Raw genomic sequence first — 23,081 nt, forward strand, 5'->3', positions numbered from 1 at the left:
TGCAAAACTTTACACACTTAAACTCCTGCCAAGGCAAACTGTTAGCCACTTGAGTTTGTTATAAATACCCAGTGGCGGTGGTTGGAGGTAGCCCACGGTGTGTTTTATATTCTGAACTGAATGTGAGTGTCTTTGCGGTTATATAGAGTAGTAAATAATTGAGTTTGATTAGGGAGAGGGACCTCATTATCCCCCACCTGTGCCCAGCTGGAAGGGGAGGGTCGAAATGAAGCCATTAGCTGTCTCTCTTACTGGCATCTCAAAGAGCTCAAATACATCTGTGTCTTATTTTCTTTTCTGGCACAATCAGTCGAGCAAGCTAAGCAGGCATGACCAGATTTGGCAAGTCCCAAGGACTCTGGCAAAGATAGACAAGGAGAAGGCGGAGGGCAGTCATTTTGGCTTCTCACTGCCCATTAGTCTAGTGAGTTATGTTTTTGGAAAATGTCTCTTTTGAAAAAGAGTACTTTGTCCAATGTCAAATATCACATACTCACACAACACGCTTTGATCTTTAAAAAAAAAATTTTGTCAGTGCAAGGGGAAACAAAATGTGGCATTCCCACTAGTGTAAACTCTCTTTATGGATAAAGAAATACCCGAAGGACTTCCTTTAAAGCAGGCATGCTGCAGTTATTATAAGGCTTTCTCTTGCTCATATATTTTCATTTTCTACCTTGAAATGCTCAAAAATGAACATGCATGGAATTGGGACCAGAACAGGCTGGGAACCAAAGGAGTACGTCTTCATCACGATTATGAACTGGTCAGGAATGGAGGAGGGAGTGCTACTCTTGGCAGCCTTTTCCCACTTTCACAAACTGATACTGTGGCTCAGGAAACTAGGACGTTTTCCAAGGGCTTTTAAAAAGCAGTCTGGGACATTTATAATCAAACTGAATTTGTTACAGTGGGAGTTGACCTTTTCCATAGATTGGTCAGTGGTTCCAATCTGGAAGATACGCTCTCTGGAAGTCTCTTCTTCCCCTTAGTCCCCCCAAACTCCCTTGGCCATAGGGAGGTTTAAAACACAGGCTTTGGAGTCTGGCTGACCTGGGTTCAAGTTCTGGTTCCTCCAGTTCTTAGCTGCGTAATTACAGGTATGTGTCTCAACCTTGCCAAACCTCAATTTCCTCCATTATAAAATGAGACTGATGATAACACCTACCTTTTCTGGAAGGATTAGATGAACAAAGTAAGTGCTCAGTAAATGTTGACTGAAGTCATTTTCTCATCATTATATATCACTTCTTTGTATGAAGAAAAGCTGATAGTTATTATATTATCTATTGCTTATTAAACATTTATTTTACGACAGGTATTATGTTAATTATTTTAGAAGTATTTAGCCCGGACAGCAATCTTATAGTCTAAGAATTAGCCTCATTTTGTAGATGAGAAAACTAGAAGTTAGAGAGATTATATCATTTACCCAAGGAAGGCAGAGCTGGGGCTCCAAAGCAGGCTCTATTCTAGAACTTGCTGTGCTCTGCTGTCTTCCGGTGTTGCCACCATTTTTTCAGTATGATACAGAGCTAAATGACAACTACGTTTTGAGACATCCCCACTAAGAAGCTTCTCTGATCCCCCTCACCCCTACCGGCTGGGTTCAGTGCCCCTATGTTTTGGCAGCACTCTGAGCTTGCCTTCATCTTTGTGCTCATCATGCAGAGCTGTAATTCTTTGTTTGCTTCTTTGTCTTTCTCTCCCACTGGACTGTGCTACTTGGATTAAGGACCATATTGTTGATTTCTGAATCCAAAATAGGATCTTTAATAGATGAGTGACCTCAGGTAAAGTCCCTAATATTTCCAGCCTCAGTTTTTGCAAAATGGATATAATTTATTAGTGCCTATTTTAGGGTAGAATGAGTTGATGCAGATTTAAAAGGCTTAACACAGCACTTGGCACATACTAAGTGCTCAGTAGGTAGTAGATGCTACTATTATTGTTGTAATTGTTGAATAATAACATCTTGTACTCTGCAGAAGCAGACACTTAATAAATCTCACTGGATTTCTCTGCATTATCACCATGAATTTTTTTTTTTTTTTTTTGCCAGGGTTCTTTGCACATGTTCCTTGGGCCAGCAGGGCAAAGGAACAGGAGGAATATGAGGGGAATTGACAGTGACCTTTAAAAATGGCTTGGTTAACTCATGGCTTCTGCGTGTGTGTGTGATACGCGGGCCTCTCACTGTTGTGGCCTCTCCCGTTGTGGAGCGCAGGCTCAGCAGCCATGGCCCACAGGCCCAGCCGCTCTGCGGCATGTGGGATCTTCCCGGACCGGGGCACGAACCCGTGTCCCCTGCATCGGCAGGCGGACTCTCTCAACCAGTGCCACCAGGGAAGCCCACCATGATTTTTGACTTCCACCATCCCCACCCAAAGCTGAGTTAAGCCGAGGTGGAACGTACCTACTTCTCTGGTTTACTCTCTCAAAAAGGAAAACCTTAAAACCGGAGCCCAGGGTGCCCTGCTTTGAGCTTCAGGGGGGTTTTGATGCCTGGGCCAGGGGCTGCTTACTGACAGTGTCCCAGTGCTGCCACCATGCCCAGCCAATTGCACATTTTCATGGCTCTGTGTTATCAATTATGAGCAATGAAGGTTGAGATCCATTCCCCCAAATAAGCAATATCTCCTGGGGGTTTGGGGGAAATGGGCTGAATGGAGCCTCTTCTCTTGGGGTGATGACTTGGGACAGGGGAACACAAGAGAAGGAACATCGTAAACCCCTTTTACTGTTTGCCAGCCTTAGTTCCAGGTGCTTGGCGTTCATTGTCTATTTTATCCTCCTGGCAATTCTGTAGGGACATGGCCTCCTCATTTCGTGGACACAGCTGAGGTTCCCACATGTTAAGACAACATTTTGGTTAGCCATGGAGCCAGGATTTGAACCAAAAGGTATTTAACTCCCAGCCCATGTGTCTTCCTCTCCAATATGTTGCCTTCCAACTTGGGTTCTGATTCCAGCTCTGCCCCTATAAATAGAATCTAAGCTTCTCAGATAAAGACCTGTGACCCTACTTCTCCCTTTGTCCACCGCCGCCTCTAGTTCAGTGCTTTGTGCAGAAATGCTCATTGTGTTAGGTTAATGCTGGTATAAAAACTTCCCTCTGGTAACTGAGTGGCTTTGCACTGGGACAGAGCTGAATTCCTCAAGTGAGTAATCTCTTTTTAAAATACCCGTACGTTTTTCGGTGTTTACGAGACTTAACAGGACCTAACTTGGAATTGACTGAAGCACTCCTGGCAGCATTCAGTCAGCTCCCTGAGGTGGCGCTTCATCCTGGACCCAGCACGGGCAACCCAAGGAGCTGCGGAAGGGCAGCTGCTGCTTCTCAGTGCCCCTAGAATGCCCTGCACTGGCAGAAAAGAAGCTGTCTGTCCACGAGGGGAGCTGGGGGAGGAGCAGTTTCCTAGCTGAGAGTGGGTTTGCAGCCCACCTGTCTGTCCATCCATCTGCCTGTCTGTCCAAGGGCTGGTCATCCCCGGCGCAGGTCACAACCCAGAGACTGAAATGCAGTGCCATGAAGAAGGGAAGCAGGGCTAGCACCCTCCCCGCCTGCTGCCCCGGGTCCCCCAAGATCATCGTCTCCTCAGTCTCAGACCCAGTGCCCAACATTAAATAAAAGTGCCTTTACAGGATGTATTTCCGTAGACATTTTAGAAAGCCCATAAAAAATCCTGGATATGAAGAAATGAGGCATAAAACCCAGACTCTTTGGAAGTCAAGCTGAAAATTGTGGTAGCAAGTCTCCATATCCATTTATTAAATGGGAGCACAACTTAACAGTTGCACCTACATGGATTCTGAGAACCACTTAGATCCTGTACTCTTGTGTTTTAGAAACATTAAGTGCCGTAGACTTGGGACAAGATCCAAGGTTGGCGTTCGTCTGGAGGGAGAGGAGTGAGTGGAGTGCGAGGCTGACCTGAGGAAACTTTCATTAGGTCTGGCTGAGGGCACAGGACATGGGTCACAACCTCTTTCTCCTTTAAATGTGCACGTTTTCACCGAAACGGAGCCCCAGAGTGAGATCCCGCACACCCGCGAAGGCACATTCCGAGTGCCGAGCATGCCCCTTCCCTTCACTGTTGTTTTCGTTTTCCTCTCATGAACCTTGCTACCCTGGCTTCAGCACAGAGGCTGTAAAGGAAGATGGAGAGCCGAGTTACCTCAGAATGATCACTATCGTTAACATTCACGGGTGGTTCACTTATCATTCCTGACTGCACAGACATGGCAGCCGCTCGGAAGCGTCCGCAGGTGTAGCATGGTGATACGTATTACATTGTGCCACAATGGATTTATGTATTCTGTAACAAAAGAAAAGTGTAATGAAAAAATACAGAAGGTGATCCTTTATTCCTCCACCACACAGTTTATCAGTAATGCCTGTGGATGATAAGTGCCAGGGATTTCCTCCACATGCTTTAACCTTGTCACCCAGGTATGTTTGGGTAAGATGACAGAAAAATACAGACTAGGGATTTTCCTCTGTTCAAAAATCTTTTCAAAGGACACTTTTAATTATGGAAGTTAGTCCAAACACAAGGCTTCCTTTTGAGCTTTTAGTCTGCCTTTGCTGAAAAGATAAATGTATTGGTTGGAAATAACGCTATCAGCCAGCAGCAGATTAGGAGAGAATGTAAGCAATTTACAAGCAGACTCAAATCTAAAATAGTTCAGGTGGCACCCGGACAGATGGAAGTTTGGGAGATCTAGCCCAATACTAGCTTGCGAGTACCCAAGAACTGGTGTTCCTTTTAGGTCCTACTCATCCATCGCCCAGCATATTGTCACAGATGGAGCGCATACTGACTTCCGAGGAGAAAGCAGGGGAAGGCAAGTCTGAACGCGAATGATTGGCATTTGTTCCAAACACACACTGGCCTAGTGCCAGAGCAAATACCCGCAAGTTTATAAATGCACAAGGCACTTTACATTTCAGAACTCTTGCCAGAGCATCACTTACTACCTCTCTCCCTAAATATAGTTTTTAAAAAAGAGCTATTTCTTATTTTGCTTTGATCAGTAAAATAAACTTTTAAAGATTGTTCTGGGATGGGGTCCAGCTTCTGAGGTAAAGAACGGCCGGGGCTCAGGCATGATTCAGTAACAGAGTGTTCAGTAAAATTAGCTTGACAGTTCTCAGGCCTGCTGTTCGAGAGCAAAACTTGACCAAGTTAAAATGGATGATCGTGCTGGCTAGACCAGCATCGGCTTTTGCCTTTTAACAAATGGAATGTCAAGGATTAAACAGCAAGCCATATGGAGAGGAGGGGGTGTGGAGATGTCTTTGTATTAGGGAAGCAAATTGGGTCCTTGGTTTTGAAATCAGCCCCCAGCCCCCTTGGAAAGCCAGCCACCTGGTTAGGTCCAAAATAGGTTTAAGACCCCTTCCCAGCCTGTCCTACCGTTGGGAAGCTTTTCCATGGCTTAGCTTGGGCTTGGCTTTTCTTTCAGTTTTCTTGTCAGTATGAAGTTCTGCCATGTTTTTTGGCTGTGTTCCGCTTTGAGATTCTTATGGGGAAATGGGAATGCAACCAAACTCCTTGTGGCAATTCCCATGTTCCATAGTTGGAAACTTGGGTCCCATTTGTTACATGAGCTGCTTGGAATTGACCTGTTTTGTTTCAGTGCCCAAGCATAGTGAGTAGTATTTGTGATATCTCCTATTGCAGTTAACGGTCGTAGTGAAGTTATCCCTCACCCAGGGATGGGCTTGTTTTTTAAGGCTACTTGTTCCTTACCAGTTTTTTCTTATCTAGATGACCCCCCCACCCCAAGTGTGTTTGGCTAGAAGCTTATAAGTAGTGTTATTATTTTGTCGTAATTATTTACGCCTCAGTTAATATTTTGCTTGACCTTCTAAGACTAAGTAGATTAAAACATTACTACTGAAGTGTACACAGACTGTGTATTTTTTTAATGCTTGTTTATTAATTTATTTATTTGCTTGCCAGTTGGGGAGAGTCTTTGTTTTCCTTATTCTAAATTGCTTTGGGCTATCATATCCACCCCCCATTTTCCCTCCAGGGCTCCATGAGCTTTAATATAATGGTAGTATCTGCCTGCAGTGACATCTACTGACACAAGCCAAGTTTATCATTTGTTAGTCCTTGCTGCAGGATTTGGCTTGGGAACCAACACTAGGAAGCCATGGTACTAGTGACCCACACAGGCCAATTGGATTCAATTTAAGATAAATAGAAACATCTTCCCTAATTCTGCCCTCTCTTTCACTTGGAACCGTCCATATTAGAATGCTTTTCTCGCGCGTGCGTGCGCTCTCTCTCTCTCTCTCTCTCTCTCTCTCTCTTTTTTTCACGTTAAAAGTTTATTTAACCCTTTTTAAAATAATTGACACTTCATTGTACACTTACTCAAACTGAAACTCAGTGAGGACTGTATTAACATCCCTTTGGTTGAATATTGGTCTTGATTTAATGTTTGTCTTTTCCTACAGAAATGCTGCTCATGGATTCTCCCTTATTCAGGTGGACAACACAAAGGTCACCATGAAAGAAATCTTGCTAAAGGCAGTGAAGCGAAGAAAAGGATCCCAGAAAATTTCAGGTGGGACAGTTAAATCATACTCTGGCAACAGAAGCTTAACCCTTAGTTAAAAGTGCTGGGTGTGGGTGTGGGTATGGGTGGGTGTTTGATGGCTGGCTGGATTGGTTCAGATGTCATTGCTGGGTTCAACAGCAAGTGTACAGCAGAAGAGTGATTTTAAGCTGCCCCTGGACCCAAGGAAGGGATCGGGTCAGTGACATATGTGAGAAGAATGTGTCCATGTCACTTATGGAAGCTTCATCATTAATTTGTGATAGATTAAGACAAAGCTACTTGAGCTAACTATTAGCTGGCGTAAAGCTGTCTGGAAAACTGATTTAACCCTAAATTTGAAGCACTGCTTTTAATTTCATGTTTTCATGTAGTTTTCCATGGGGGAAATTTCTGGTTGCTAGTGTTTGAGGTATAGAATAAAAGAAAACATTTTTTCATTTTTACCAAAAGGAGGGCAACTGTAAAAAAAAAAAAATTTTTTTTAAGATAAATCACTTGACACAAGTAGCTGTTAATCGCTAATTCCTCATTACTCAATTTATACAGAAAATAAGCTTGTGGTATTAGCTGTAATATTTAAAGGATATGAGAAAAAATATTCCCAATATTGAGAAATAATTATCTTGAGAAATAGCTCAAAGATTTATCATACCATAGACAACTTTAGTATAAATCAACCTATCTATGACATGTCAGATATCTTAGCTTTGTAAGCAAATGAGACTTCTTAAACACCTTTGGTTTTATGTTTTGGAAAGGGAAAAAAAGCATGGCTCGGGTTGAGGAAAATAGTTCTGTGTTCCTTTTAAGGGGAGGATTATAATCTGTTCCAGATTTAATTAGCTATCTTCAGATGAAAGCTGAAGTTTTAATAAAAGTTAGAAGAGATAACACAGTGAAGGACACGGATGAGCTGTCTCAAGGCCATATTCCAGGGGAACGATAAGAGCTGTAAAAAATGGCAGAGGAGAGCAATTGAATGGAGCAATGAAAATCTGATTCTCATAAAAAAGAGAGAGAGAGATGCTGGTAGGGGCGGTTGTAGATGAGACCTGCTAGCGTCTGCAAGCAATTTGGATGCTTGCCAGGAGTCATTGTTCACCCTCGGCTGTGGCGGCTCCGTCCAGATGTGCCAACTGCACGTTTCGGCTTTTGCCAGCTGACTGCGCCGTTTGATAACCAGCTCTCTGGATGCCCATCACTGGCCACAGAGATAGAATTAAATGATGATGATCTTCCCACAAGTTGGGAGAGGAAACAATGCATATAAATCTTGATTTCATCTCAGCATGAGAAGTCTTTATCCATCATCACTCATAATGAACAAGTCGTTAGCTGGGATGAATGGTGTTCTGGTTTTTCCAAACACCTCTTTTGTTCATTTTTTGGGTGACTTTTATCCATTGCATGGGGGTCAAACCTCTTTGCATTTAAGGGATGATTGAATAGGCATAGCCTCTACTTTCCCAGGGGAAAGTAGAAATTTAGGGTTCTAGGTGCCAATCTAATAGCATTTAAACAATTTCAGATATTTAAAGGTGTTAAATAAGCATTCTTCTACCTTTAGGATCCTGGTTTTTTCGTCTTGTTTTTGTCCCTAAATTTTTTATATAATAGTGTATTTTATGACATATTTATTATATTCTGAGATAGCTTTATTCTGAATTGCCCAAGAGGAGGTAGGACTTTTTTAACCTTCTTAATAGGAATTCTGCTGTCGCACATTTTTTAGATCATGAAAGCTCTGTGAACTCACTGGGATACAGCTGAACCAGTGTCTTTCCCTCCGTCTCCAGCCATCCCTGTCCAATTGCATACCTATTTATCTGTGTCCATCTCCAGCAACCACGTTTTATCATACACACATTTATTTGTGTTCACCTTTGTGTACACATCCCTGCCATTCCCATCAGAGTCTTTGCCATATCATTGGCAAAGAGTTAGGACTCGTCGTCTGAAAAACAGTCATCTGTATTATTTATTCCTTTTCATACTAGAGAAGTCAATTGAGATTGATGCATTTACATAAATTACTGTCCATTTTCTTGATCCAAAAAGCTTTTTAAAATAAGAAGCTCTTTCTATTGCTTTGTTAAGTCTGGTCTCATGAAATGGAGGGATTATCCCCAGTTTGGAAAAGATGTTTATTTAAGGTTAACTTGGTAAAGGCAGGGTATATTTTGTGTTTTGGAACTTTGTATTGTGGAGTGGACTTGTTTTGGAGGGTGATTAATGAAGGGGAAAATCCTCCTGTCATAGAAAGAAACACAAGTACATTTACTCAAAAAAAAAAAAAAAAAGTCTGTTAGTGCTTACAGTTGGCTGTGAAATACTTATTACTTACCCATTATGACACATGAACTTAGTCATGAACTTGGTGTCAGGAGATGCCAGGTTAGAGACACTCATCTTGCACTTCCTAAGCCTCTATCACAGTGACCCGCTCAGTCTTTGCAAGAAGGTGCCCGCCATGCCCCGGTGTCTGGCTCAGCCCTCTCTTCAAACAGCTTTCACCTGATAGAGCGCAGAACAGCACTTGTCTCTTTGCTACTATTATTTAATTTAAGTGAGAAGGGAGAAATAGCACTTGAGGTTAGACAGCATGTGCCATGTGGGGTCAAGAGTTCTCACACTGCTTTTGTGCCTTAGAGGTTAGTCGTATTAGACCAGGATTTCAGAACTCCTTTCATAGGCTGACAGTGAACTCTAGCTGCTTACTCACAAACCTTTAACATCTCTCATCTTTTTTTTCCCGAATGACCATACAACTCTCTGTTTAATAATAATAAATTGAGAACTTAAACTATTTCATTATTAAATCAAGCTGTGGGCTTAATGACTGGCCTAGTGTTTAAATACTCTGTTGCCCTTCCCCCTGGCATTCCCTCACCAATTTTCATTTGTAGAAAATCAGAAGGTGATAGATATTTGAGCAAAAGAATTCTTCTTTATTTAGGTAAACAGCTTTGTCAATGGAAACCTCTAGGGTTTTAAAATATTTTTGCTTTTTATGGATAGAATATCATTACAGATACTTGCAAATGATCTAAAATTTTGACTTGCATTATTTGTAATTATTTCATCAAGTCATAACTATTTATGAACACTGCAGGGTTTTTTCTATTAATATTCATGTACTGAACTTACAGTAATCTTTTCATAGTGTGTCCCAGTCAGTTCTCTGCTAAGGCCTATTTTTTTTTTTTGCGGTACGCAGTCCTCTCACTGTTGTGGCCTCTCCTGTTGCAGAGCACAGGCTCCGGACGTGCAGGCTCAGCAGCCATGGCTCATAAGCCCAGCCGCTCCGCGGCATGTGGGATCTTCCCGGACCGGGGCACGAACCCGTGTCCCCTGCATCGGCAGGCGGACTCTCAACCACTGCGCCACCAGGGAAGCTCAAGGCCTATTTTTTTAAGCCCATTTTTAAATGTCTCTTTTAAAAGTCTCTCTCCAGCTTTTCATTTTATTACTGACCTACTTGACATTTGGAATCTACTTGCATTGGCAGAAAGTCCCCATGATTTAAGAAAATTGTAAATGGAGAATCCAGTTTTAGAAGAATTAGCTGAAACTTCTTTACTAATTTTAACAGTTGGGTGGATATGTTTTTAACATAATGACGAGTAGCCTGTCAGGTCCCTTGATTTAACCAGTAAAATACACTAACCTGTTTAGTGGGTGAAGGCCTTAGTTTGTCAAGTTCTCCTTTTATCAAGTTCATCCTCACAATCATTGATGACCTTCTGAGCTTCTTAGTATTTTGATGTTGTTTAAAATGTTATTACACACCAACCTTTACCAGCCTCCTGAAGCATGATGTTGGGTATGACAGAGGCACCTGAGAAATGGAGGTAGACCTAAATTCAGTTGTAACACTGATGCAGAAATAGAGGTATCTCTGGGGCTACAAAAGAGAAGAGGCTTCGAAGTAGGATTTTCTAAGCAGAATAGTGATCTGTATGGCTCTATTTCAATATTTGTTGTTATTATAAAATGGAGGAGTTTTTCTTTATCATCTGCTGAAAGATTGAACCAGAAGCATATCAACTTTTTCTCACCCCTGTCCATTCTTGTGTTTTGATGTGAAGGACAAATTTTTATTAGTCTGAAGATCCTTTTTGAAAAGTTCTTACAATATTGTTAATAAGACCTACGACATTCATTCCTACTTTTCCCGTACAAAATTTCACCTAGAATTTGAAAGATAAATGTTAGCTTTGTCAAGTGAACTCCCTCTTAACATCTCTGTTTGGAGTTACAGCCCACATTATTGATAGCTAATTTACTGTGTTTTCACTAGACCCCTAGAATGTCACCAAGGAGATAGTCTAGTCTAGGACTTCTCAAACACTATTCCCTAAAGTACTGCTAGGAGCAGAGAGGGGAGTGAACATCTACCACAGGGTGTGTGAGGTTCTGATCTGAGGGACGGCTAATGATGACAGCATTGGATGCTCAAGTTTTATCTTAAAAATTCATGTAAGGTGTAAATATTGATCTATAATGTATTTGTAGTGAGTGAGTGTGTGTACACTCACTCATGCTCTCATGGGTCAGACCTATGCTGGGTGCAGGGAGACTGTGGTGAAGCAGATCTACAGGACCCTTGCTGAAGAGGAGCTTACATTCTAAAGTGAGAGTAAACATGAGGGGCTGAGAAAGAGAAGATGAGATGCAGGGGAGCTCACTGCTTTCTGTGGATGGTCAGGGAACACCTCCCAGAGAAATTGACATTGAAATTGTGACCTTCACATTTAAGCTGTGAAGAGTTGGAGAGGGGCAGTGTCTTTCAAAGCCTTGGCTGTTAAAGGCTTACTATTTTAATATAAAAAGAACATTTCAGATTACTTTGAAGTTAATTTACTTAACTTTCTCCCCCCATCACCCCCCCAAAATAATGTAGTAAAAGTGACCCTTGAATTCTTCCCTGTGCTAACTCCACACATCTTCTTATCCATTAGCAAGTCCTCTTATTTTTACCTCCAGAATATGTCCTGAATTCAGTGTTTTCCATCTCCATTGGATGAATCCAGATCACCAAGACCTCACCTGGACTGTTGAAATACACCCTGGCTGCTTTTCCTGCCTCTGCTGTTGGCCCCTCCAGTCTCTTGCCTACAAAGCAGCAGACAAAGAGGTTTTTTAAAATATAAATCAAATTATATCTGGTCCAAACCCTTCAATGACTTCCAGTTGCATTCAGAATAAAATCTAAACTTCCAACCACTGTGAAATACACCGAGGCCCAAAGAGGGAGTAGGACATACAGAGAATATGAACACAAAGAAAAGAATTGAAAAGAAGCACAGAGTTGATGGCTGTAGTATGACAGGAATACAGACCAGGCCCAGAGCCCAGGAAGCCAGGGTGGGGATTCGGAGCCTATACCCAAAAGAGACCTGCTCGAATGAACCAGCAGCATCAGGGTCTCTGACTCACTCCCTGCAACCTCACACGAGAGGCCTTACTTTCACGCCAAATAGACCTAGACAGTTATATACAAATTATTACTTATTAACAGTGTTTTAAGGGGATTTATGTGTCAGGGAGAAATTGGTCTTTCCCCAAGATCTATTCCAGTGGGGTAAGAGCTGATTTATTGAGTGCCTTTGTGTACTTACAGATAGCATCTCATTTAATCTGCATAACACCCCTAGAAAGGAGATTTTATTGTGCCTATTTTATAGATGAGACTTTAGAAATGTTAAAATGTAGGGGCAAATGTGCATCTGAGAATTAAGGAACTATGATAACTATACATGTGATCATACACTTTCTTTCCTCTCTCAGCCTCCCTTTCCTCAGTTCTAGGAGAAGTTAAAGTTACCCAAGTTTCCCCAGTAAGTAAATGACATAATCTTAAATTGGAGCCCAGGCTTTTTTGACCTCAAAGCCATACTCTTTTTATTGTACCGTGTTGCTTATTAGAACCCTAATGGGAGAACAAATTTAAAATTCTGTAAACAGAAATGTTCATTGATTCTAAGATCTAAATGCATCAGGGAAGTGCAGCATTTAAAGGAACCCTGTGGTGAATCTGGATATAAAGCCAGGAATTCTTTTTGTAATTGCACAGTTTGTCTGTATTGGTGTCAGTTTTAATGTTTTATATCTAGCTTTCTTAAAGCAACATACACCTGTCCTGAGCTGCCCTATGGAAAAGAGAAGCCCATATGTTTTAGATGCAGTAGCATTTTTAACACTCTTCTAACCTGAAATACTCTCCAAAGGCTAAAGTTAGCTAAAGAATCTTCTGGCTATAAAACTGAACAGAGTCCTGCTTCTTGTGTAATTGTAAAGACAGAAAATCCAGTAACCTTTCTTCTGTGAAAGTAGTTTGCCAGCCAGAGACACAGACATTTGCTTTCCTTATACTGTATCCTCTTTTAAAAAATGAGGAAGGAAAGGTAAATAGGACCGTTTAAATGTTCTCTGTCAAGAAGGCAGGAATTTCTGCAGAAAACTGCTCCTCCTCATGAAAGAATAGTCATGCAGATGCCACTCACACATGGGGGTTGGATAAGAAATAAAGACCTGATACTTGGTATCCAGTGACCCAGTAGGACAATGATACAGTAAGTGAGGACTGCTAAGATGTTTACAAGTCAGAAGTGACCCAGGCTGGAATCTCCCAGTTACATATTCCTCCTGCCTCCTCGCTCTGCCTCTTTATCTTGTTGTTTCATCTCACCCGAGCCTCCCCCTGGCTGGAGTGATCTGAGGCTCCTGATGGATCTTCTTGAGTATAAAGCAGAGCATGTTAAAGATGGCATTGCAGTCAACTATTTTATCCAGAAAGCTTGGGAGTTGAGAGAATTTATTTCAAGCAAAAATCTTTTGGAATTACTTCAGAGACCCAGTTATTTTAAAAGGGTATTATGAGCTCCTGCAACTGCTACATCAGAAAACCTTGAAATGTGTCATTGGCCAGAACTACATTTGACCGGCATTTACTTTTCCTGCTAGTTGCTAATCTTTCAGAAGTTCCTTTTCCATCACAAAATCTATTCATTCACTCCATCTGGGGCAGTCACCAGCATGGATTAGATTAAAGAAAAAGAATGAAAGGAAGAGAAAAGACATAGACTCCCAAGAGGCTCTGGGCTGGTACAGGGAGCACACACATTTTGGAGTCAGAGGACCTTTCCTGGGGTCCACTAGAGACTAATTCTAGAACACCACTAATTTAATAATAGCTCTTCAGGAAAAAAGAAAGAAAGAATATTAAATGTATATATTGATTGTAAACTGTATCCTGCTTTTAGAAATATTTTTAAATGTATTTTAGAATAAGAAAACTGAATGTGTAGTCGTGTACTTGCCTCTCTGAGCCTTATTACTTTCCTGAGCTGTAATGTGGGAGAGGTTGAGAAGATGAATCAAGGGCACCATACAGAAAGCTGTGTGTGGTCGAAAGCTCTGGGTTCTGAGATACCCTGTTTATTAGTTCAGCAGTCATCATCCAATGCTGCCTGCTCTGTGCCAGCCACCATACTAGAAATCAGGTGGAAAACCTGATGAGAAAACAGACTCAGAGGCACTAAAATGTGGTACATGAGCTACTAAAGCAACACAGATAAGAGACTACTTAAAACTACTGGGTGAGGCAGCGGGCTGAGAAAAGGTGCTTTGGAGTAAGTAATTTCTTTGACAGCTTTTTTGAAGATTAATTAGAACTTTGCCAGATGGGTAAGTGAGAAAAACATTCCAGGCAGAGGTGTTTTGAGGTATAGCCACAAAACATAGATGTTCCAAATTACTAGAGCAGGGATGGAGCAGAGGATAAGCTGCAGAAGCTAGGCAGGGACAGAACTGATCAGGCCACGCCTGATAGTGTACTCAGAAATATAAGTACACTGATTTATTGGGGGGCAGTTATGCAGCAAGCACTAGGTAGGCACTAGGGATTTTGTAGAAGCCAAGAAATGGTCCTTACCCTTGAGTCACTTACTGTTTAGCTGGGGAGACAAACGAACAGCCATTCACAATACCATGCAAGTGCTGAGTGGAAACAAACATAGGGCCTGGGTGCACATTGTAGGAGGAAAGCCCTAGTCCAGTCTTAGGGAGTCAGGGAGGACTATCCTAAGCAAATGTTCCAGCTGAGACCCAAAGGTGAGTAGAAACTGGCCAGGTGAAGAGGGGTGAGAAAGAGCATTTAGGCGGAAGGAACAAAGTGAGAGCTTAGTGCCTTCTGGAAACCGCAAGTGGCTCAGTCTAATAAAGCAGTAGAGTAGGAGGAGATGGCAGGGTGGGGAACGATGAGGCTCGAGTGGTCCTTTGGGACCAGATCACATTTGTTAACTATGCTGAATTTGAACTTTGCTCTGATGGCAGAGGGGAACCACTGCAAGGAGAGCAATATAGTCAGAATTTCTTTTAGAAAACGTGCTATGTTATAAAAATGGATTAGAGGACACAAAACAAGAGGCAGAGACACCAATGAGGAGGCTCTTGAGGACTCTATCCAACGGGTGATGAGCGTGGAGGCAGTGGGTGGTGCTCAGCTCAGCAAGCAGAGGGGTGGACACCAGGGTAAAGTCGGATTTCTTTTATTCGAGCTGAATGCACAGTTTGGGGGAGAATTGAAAAAGCTTGGAGCTGCCACTAGGTCTCCTGGGGCTAGTATTAAAACAAGGTGGTGAAAAACAACAACAACAAGGTGGTGGCAAAAGATAGGCTCTTAAAGAGTTGTGTTTTTTTTTTCTCTCTTTCTTTCTTTTTTAATAAAATTAAATAGTGGTTGAAAACAAAAATTTTGGAGATGTGTGAAATAAAAAATGAAGGTTCCTTCTTCAGTGTGAGCCCTTTGTTTTTTTTTTAATTCACTTCACATTCAGGTGTACATATAGGCTATAAGTTTCATGTGGGCAGGACGCTGTTTTATGTTTTTTGGGTTTTTTAAAATCACTAAATACACAACATCTAGCAGAATGCCTGTCAAATAGAGGACACCCAAAAAGCGTTTGTTAAATGAACTCATGAAAAATGTATCCATGTCATTTAAAAATGACACCATACAATATGTATGATTTTGCATTTGTTTTTTTTATTCAATACTATGTCATAAGCATTCTATATTAGAGTGACCAGTGCATTTTTATCTTTTTGGTTAAATTTATTTAACTTTGCTCTCTATTGGTGGACTTTCAGGTTATTTCCAAATTTTCAGTATTAAAAAAACATGCAGTGAACAATCTTGTGGCAGTATTCATTGCACATTTGTGCTAGGTTTTAAATATGGGATTGTTTGTCAAAGGTCTGCTTATTGAAAATGTTGAGAAAAACAAATTGCCTCTCAAAGTTTATACTCATCCTTTGATACTCCAAGAGTATGTGAGAGCGTCTCTTCCCTCCCCCACTTCCAGCACTGAATGTTATCAATCTTTAACTTTTGCCAAGCTGATGGTTAGCAGTTAATATGTAGTCTTAGTTTCCATTTCTAGGTTTCCAGCTTAATTAAGCATTTTAAATGTTTTTATTAGCCACTTAACCCTTCTGAAAGATAGTTCTTAAGTCACTAGTTTTTTTAGTGGGAAGAAGGATTGAGAGGAAGTCTATTTCAGAAAACTATTTTTGAGAAGTGCCCTGTAGTTTAGATACAGTTCTCCCCACCCCAACTCCCCCTTTGCAGCTCAAGCAGGTGTGTGCGTGCGTGAACACACACACGGGATGTAGAGAAAGGCATGCGTCCAGACCAGGTCGTTTTGCTTGTTGCCTCCCGGCCATTTGTTCACCAGCAAAGCTTATTTTTCCCTGCATTTAGAGAGAACTAGCTGGTAATTCATGAGACTGCACTTCACCTCATTTGAGACGTTATGTTGTTACCTGCTTGCTTTGTTATCAAAGCTACTTTAAAAAACAGATTTTTGGTTAAATATTTTAGTCTGGTACATATATATAGCACTTAGAAAATGCATCATGCTGGAAATCAGAAATGTAGACAAAAAAGCTGTCACCCCTTAACAGGTTTATTTTGGGGAGGCACATCTAAGGACACGTCTGGCAGCATTATGAACAGCACTGGCACCAAGGGCAACTGTAGGGGGTTAATGGGGACCCTGCATCATTCCTTGCCATGTGCCTGGTGAGTAAACTCATAGAAGTTTCTGGGAATGGCGGCAAGTGAGGAAAAGGCTGCAACCAACAATCAGTGTCACAAAGTGGGGATGACTAATTTGCTGAGGAGACCATTGAGACAGATGTTTAATTAGCTGAAGTCAGAGTGGATAAATCGGGAGAGGACTGCCTATGCAGAGAGATGCCTTTTTCCTTCATCTCTCATTTAACTGTTGTGGGGTTTTTTTGTCCTTACTGTTTTCTCTTTGAAGACAACATCCTGAGAAATGGGGGGAGTGTGGAAGGGAGGGTAGAGAGAAAGTAACCTGTGGTTACATTTACTGAATAGTTATTATATTCAAGAATTTTTGTATTTAATCTCTACAGAAACCTTGTGAGATGGGCATTATCTCTTTTCTGTGGTCGAGAAAACTGAAGCTGTGTGCATATATGTTGTGTACGTGTATGTGTACATACCTGTGTGTGTTACTAATGAGTAATGTAGATGAGATATGAACCTAGATCCCTTAATTCTTGAGCCCATTTTTTCCCCCCATACCACAGCTTCCCCACTTAAAATGTAATGCAGATGAGAGAACTTTTTGGAGTAAAGGTAATAGTCTGTATATTGACAGGAGCTGGTGTCACAGGTATATGCGTTTGCCAGAACTATCAAGTGGTACTTGTAAGATGTGTGCATATCATTGTATGTAAACTTTACCAAAATATAAAAAAAGATTCTTAAACAAATGTTGAGTACCAGTTGCTGTTATGCACACTGAAGTGTTCAGGGGTGAATGTACTGACACCTGCCCCTTACTCTGAAATACATTTTTTTAAAAAAAGATGGACTGATGGGTAGATACGTGATAAAGCAAATATAGTAAATGTTAATAGTAGGATCTAGGTGGTGGTTACATGGGTTTTCAGTGTACATTTCTTTCAACTTTTTTGTGGTTTAGAAATGTTCATAATAAAATAGGAAAGAACTCATTAAAATTACAAATATATAATTTAAATTCTGCTCATATTAATATAAATTTCTGAACTTACAAATATATGTCCTTATGGCATAGAAAACACTAATCTTCATTTCGTACGATGTTTTATCTTTCATTACTTCATATGTTGAATATCTTTGAGATCACAGTTTCTTCCATTGACCTCTGGTTTTAAGTAGCATGTGGAGTTATGAATATAATAATTGTTACCACTTACTGAATATTCAAAATTTGCTAGGCAATTGGCCAAACACTTTTAAAAAAATTATCTCAACCTTAAAACAACTATTTGAATTGGGTGTTATTTTTGTTTTATAAAGGAGAAAACTAAAGCTCAGAGAAGTTGCAGGACTTGTCCAAGGTCATAAGTAAGCTGGGAGCTGGGACTTAAACCTGAGTCTATACTCCTAATCACTGTGCTGTACTTCTTCCCGTTGGCAAAGGTTACAGGGTCCACAGCTCAGTGGAGGCAAGTATGCTTTTCTCCCTAGAGAGATGAGTGCACCTACTTCAGCTGCATGTGGCAGCGTGATTCGATGGAAAGGGCACGTAGACTTTGGAACCAGACCAGCCCAAGTCCCCACCCCAGCTGTACCTTTCACACAAGCTGTGAAGTTAGCAAGTGAAACCTTTCTAACTTCAGTTACCTTTTCTGTTAATAGGGATAATACTACTTACCTTGCAAGATTATTTTTTTGACTAAATACATGTAAAACACTCAGTCAGTACTGAGTACTCAGTGAGTATCAGCTGCCTTTATCCCTATCGCCACTACCACACTAGACGTACTGTAAAACCTGGCTTTTTAGGATTTATTTCCTTTCCTACCCATATGACTTGGCCTTGGCCTTTGCCTGTACTGTTTGTTTACCAGTGAATTAAGTCTATAGAAAGCTTATACCCTGTGATAGAACCAGTCTTTGAATTTGTTTGGATATGGATCTGCTGGAAGCACCCTTTACATTGAACAAGGAGAAAACTAGATCCAGAGAGTCAACTGTAATGATTTTTGACTAACAAAACCCAAACCATCTATGTAGGGGGTGGGTTAATGATCACAGGTCTTATTCATCATATAGCTTATATCAGCAAATTTAATTTACTCTGCAAAGATTCTAGAGACAAAGTGAACAAACTATAATTGCCTGTAACAAACATGTTTACAAGTGATTTTTACAAGTGTTTGTATTAACAGTGAGTAGCTCACAGAGCCTGTTGCTTCTTTTCAGAAAACATTTAAAAGAGGAAATAGAATTAAATACCAATATGATTTTTGAGTGAATGATTACAGACAGAGAGGTTTGAGGTGCTGCCTCCACCCCTTGATTCTCTCCACCAAGAGTCTTGATCTCCCCCAGAGGAAGTAGAAGACCCTCTTTCTTCAGGCAGGCCATTAGTGTGTTCATCCTGTTAGTAGCTGTGAGGAAAACTCTTCCTCTGCCAGGACTGAGTTTAGACACTTTCCGTGAGAAACCATCAGTTGAGAACAGTTACCTCACCACAGAAGGCTTCTCCAAGACCAGCCAGGGACCTGAGACACCTACTCCTTTGTCACTGCTTTCCGAGGCCCGGCAGTGGAGCTGGTCTCTCCACATAAGCAATTTAAAAGGCAGTGTTAAGAATTTCAGAACCTACTTTCCATAATGAGCTTTTCCTTTTTGAGTACGTCACAAATACCGGACTTTCTGCAGCAGCTCTAAATGCGTTAAGAAAAAAGAAAAATCGTCTTCAGTGAGGGCATTTCTTTTTCTGCCTTACAATGACAGTAATGCCCAGAGACAAAGATGGCTTAAAATCAGAAGTCATTGGAGTGGCAGTGGAGGCAGGGCTGGGGAGGACGTATTGGCGCCTCCTTCGCTCGTTACCTAGCTCCTGATCACGGCAGGCCAGTCGGCAAGATGCGTAGACTCGACTGTACCAGCGAACCAGTTTTTTCAAATAGAAAGCCAGTGAGATGTGATTAAAACCCAACTGCTGCAAAAGATACAAGGTGGTCTGTTGGAACTCCTCAGTCTTCCCCAAAACTGTCACCACATAATCATAGAAATACCAAATCTTAACCCCTGCCTTCCCCCACCCTTTGTTTGTGGCACACTGCATTTAATAGAACAACGTGAATTACGATGACGTTAAGACGAAGTGTGATTTAAGCCTGAAAAATCCCAAGGGTCCTGCAGACCTCTCGAGCACAGTGTGTTCGGCACCAGACTCATCACTCAGTAAATGTTTATGGAGTCTCTACGGTGTTGCAGGCAGTGCTGAAGAATGACCAGGCCTGTTCCTAGAGGGCTCTCACCCCAGTGGGGAGATGGCCAATAAAAAGTAAGCAAGCCAACAAGATGCATTTGATAGGGAATCTTACTTCCAGCTTTTAGTCTGTCCTTTATCTGACAAAAAGGACCCAGTTTTGTGAATTGAAGGGAGTTCGTCTCACCCCCAGCACAGGGCATTACCTCAGTCTTTCCACTTCAGCAGGTCGTTTCCATACACCTCCTAATTAGCTAACAACACCGCTCCCTGGTGCAGGGAGAAGTGGACAGGGCATCAAGAGCTGGGTGAATTCATGAACACTGAGTGACTCCATCCAGGACCACAATGGAAATTAAGAAACACGGGCCATATCTCATCCTTGGAAGCTAGAGAGAACGCCGTCCCTCAGCCACTCGGCCTAGTGTCAGAGGTGCCATGGGCCTCTCCCCAGTAAGTTCCTAGTACGTCGGTCTTGCCAGGTGTTGGTGAGTCCCTCACTAAGGCAAAGGATGAGAACCCTCCTTTCCTTTGGGAGACAGCTTAGGATAGGGGTGGCGAGCTTTCATTTGAGTAAAAGGAAAGCGCTTCGTGGAGAAAAATGGGTTCCTTTTGGTTTACCAGCCCTGGAGCTGACCCGCACCGTAGCTGGCCCATAGCTGGCTAACACATTTGTGGAGTGAACTAAGGAGAAGTAGCGAAAGCCAGTCTGCAGCCTGCAGCTGCTTCACTCCCTGCAGCCCAGGCCCAAGGCTGCCCACTTCCTATCTGGGAATGGATTTACTGCACTTTGATTTTTGGAGGTCAGACTTCCTTAGAGAATCAGATCATTGAATGAAAATGTAAATATCATAAAAATGAAGTGCAATGCAGATCAGTCAAAATTAGTGTTGCCTCCCAGGTTCCCTTACTAACATGAGTCTCTAATGAGTGCTTTGGGAGCCAGAGGAGTATACCCCAAACAGACATTTAAGTATTGCTAATCAAGTAAGGGTACCCTGTGGGAGGAAGCTACTGCCCACACTGTATTCCAGGAAAGAAAGAAAGGAAGGAAGGGAGGGAGGAAACGAGGAAGAAAGACACTTTCTAAAGAGGGGTGGGAGAGGAGAGGAGAGGGAGAGCAGGCACACGTTAAATCCTCACTTTATGTAGCGGCAGTTAATAGATGCTGTCTGATATTTATAATAATATTAAAAACAGCCGAATAGGAATGCTAATAAAGAATGTGAGGCTTCCACTGCTGTGGCGCAGTGGTTGAGAGTCCGCCTGCCGATTCAGGGAACGCGGGTTCGAGCCCCGGTCTGGGAAGATCCCACATGCCGCGGAGCGGCTGGGCCCATGAGCCATGGCTGCTGAGCCTGCGCGTCCGGAGCCTGTGCTCCGCAACGGGAGAGGCCACAGCAGTGAGAGGCCCGCGTACCGGCAAAAAAAAAAAAAAAAAAAAAAAAAAAGAATGTGAAAGTGAGTACCAGAAGAAACAGCCAAAAAAGTTTAAACTAACTACCGGTAAGGAAGGACTTGGGGATGGGCAGGGAATTAACTGGATTTTATTTTAGGACCTATAACTATAAAACTGTAGATACAGGTTACTTTGATAAGAGTAAGAATAGTTTTTAAAATTTGTAAACAGAAGACAGCTTACTTTCAAATTCTAGAGCTTAGAAAGCTTTCTCTCTCTTCCCTTTACCTACATGGACTTTCTCTATTTGGAAACTTCCTTTCTCCTAAAAGCTACAATCCATTTCATTGTATTGGATGTCAGTTTTCTATGAGAACATCGTCATTAAATATTTGCTTCCCCTTATAAACATTTCCAAACCTTTTAAGACCAAAATGTTATATGAGTATAACCATTATATTGTGATTTTGCCAACATATTTTGTCTCTGTGACCTGTATTTTCCATAGGTTAAAGCACAAGCTATTAGCTGAGTACTCTGTCCCATTCTAAGAATGACTAGTATCTCAGATATAAATGAAAACAGCTGCTTTTCCATAACATTAGAGTCCCAAACAGCTGTCACATGTACATTTTGACACTTTTTTTCTTTTCTTTTTTTAAATTGAGACAAAAATTAGTTTACTGAATCTACTAATCTGGTTAAGTGTATCATCTAACTTCTGTGGAGAGGTGGAAAAGAGGTCGTAGAAAAGCCCATTGAGCTAGAATGTAGCTGTCCCAGAAGGCTCGAACTTACTTAAAATGAAAACCCTGTAATGAGACCCTTCTTCTGTGCCAGGTCCATAAGGGCCTAGTGGGGCCGCTGCACCACTGCTGCCTTTGCCCGTGAGCTGGAGCCTCTGCTGACAGCCATTGTTCTCTCTCCAGCTGAAGAGATTGTGGAGTGCCACCCCGTTGTCTCCCAAAATCCTGAAGCAGTGCTCTCTCCTCCTCTGCAGCCCTTGGAGGATTTATTTCAGGGCATGGCTGTTGTAGAACACAGGAGCAGGCTTCCTTTATTGGCTTAAAGCTGGCCCTGTCACTACTAGTTGGGTGACCGTGGTCATGTCATTCTCCCATTCTGAGCTCCTTTGCTTTAGTTTGCTCTTCGATAAAATAGGTCACAACTAGATCACAGGCTGCTGGATGGTAGTCTTAACTGAAGCTTAATACCTGGGTTCTAGAAACACCTCCCTGGTTCCACTCTTGCTCCTGTTACTCTTTCTAGCTCTTGGTGAGTTTCTTAGCTTGTCTGAACTTCATTTTCCTCATCTATAAATGAGAATAATAATAGTATCTTCTTCATGGCATTGTTGTGAGAATTAGAGATCCATGTCAAACACCCAGCACTTAGCTGTTATTTATTACTCAGTAAATATTAGTCCTGTCCCCTCCCTTCAGTTTCACTGTTATGAGACCCAGTCATACTCAAAATTTTGTAATATAACGCACTTTTTTTATGCATATGACTGCTTTGAGTCCTGGTTCAGCAGAGACTCTAGCTGCTAAAGAACCAGCTCAAATTCAGTCCACATTAGGTATGGCCCAGAATGTGTGCATCTGTCTGCCCAGCTGCTCATTTGAGCTTTTCCAGGGGTCTGAGGCCCCTTGTCAGAGAAGCAAAGCATCAGTGAGAACATAGGCATGCACATGTAGGAATGACCTAGCATTCCTCTGGAGCGCTTTGCATCTGGGTCTGGATAGGCAGAAGGGTTAAAAGCTGGAGAAACTTTTGTCATAAATTTTGTCTTCAGCAGG

General features: G+C 41.8%; 1 protein-coding gene across 7 annotated transcripts in view; it reads left to right on the top strand.

Annotated features, from left to right (window-relative positions):
* The window catches only part of MAPKAP1 (MAPK associated protein 1), a 236,533-nt gene that overhangs the window by 134,489 nt on the left and 78,963 nt on the right, over window positions 1-23,081 (top strand). For all 7 annotated transcript variants that reach the window (XM_007471481.1, XM_007471480.1, XM_007471482.1 and 4 more), the window contains one exon: window positions 6,473-6,582. In XM_007471481.1, the coding sequence (XP_007471543.1) occupies window positions 6,473-6,582 (110 nt within the window). The remainder of the gene's footprint in view (window positions 1-6,472; window positions 6,583-23,081) is intronic.

The sequence above is a fragment of the Lipotes vexillifer genome, unplaced genomic scaffold (assembly GCF_000442215.2).
Source record: "Lipotes vexillifer unplaced genomic scaffold, Lipotes_vexillifer_v1.1 scaffold1600, whole genome shotgun sequence".
In the NCBI taxonomy this organism is placed as follows: Eukaryota; Metazoa; Chordata; class Mammalia; order Artiodactyla; family Lipotidae; genus Lipotes; species Lipotes vexillifer.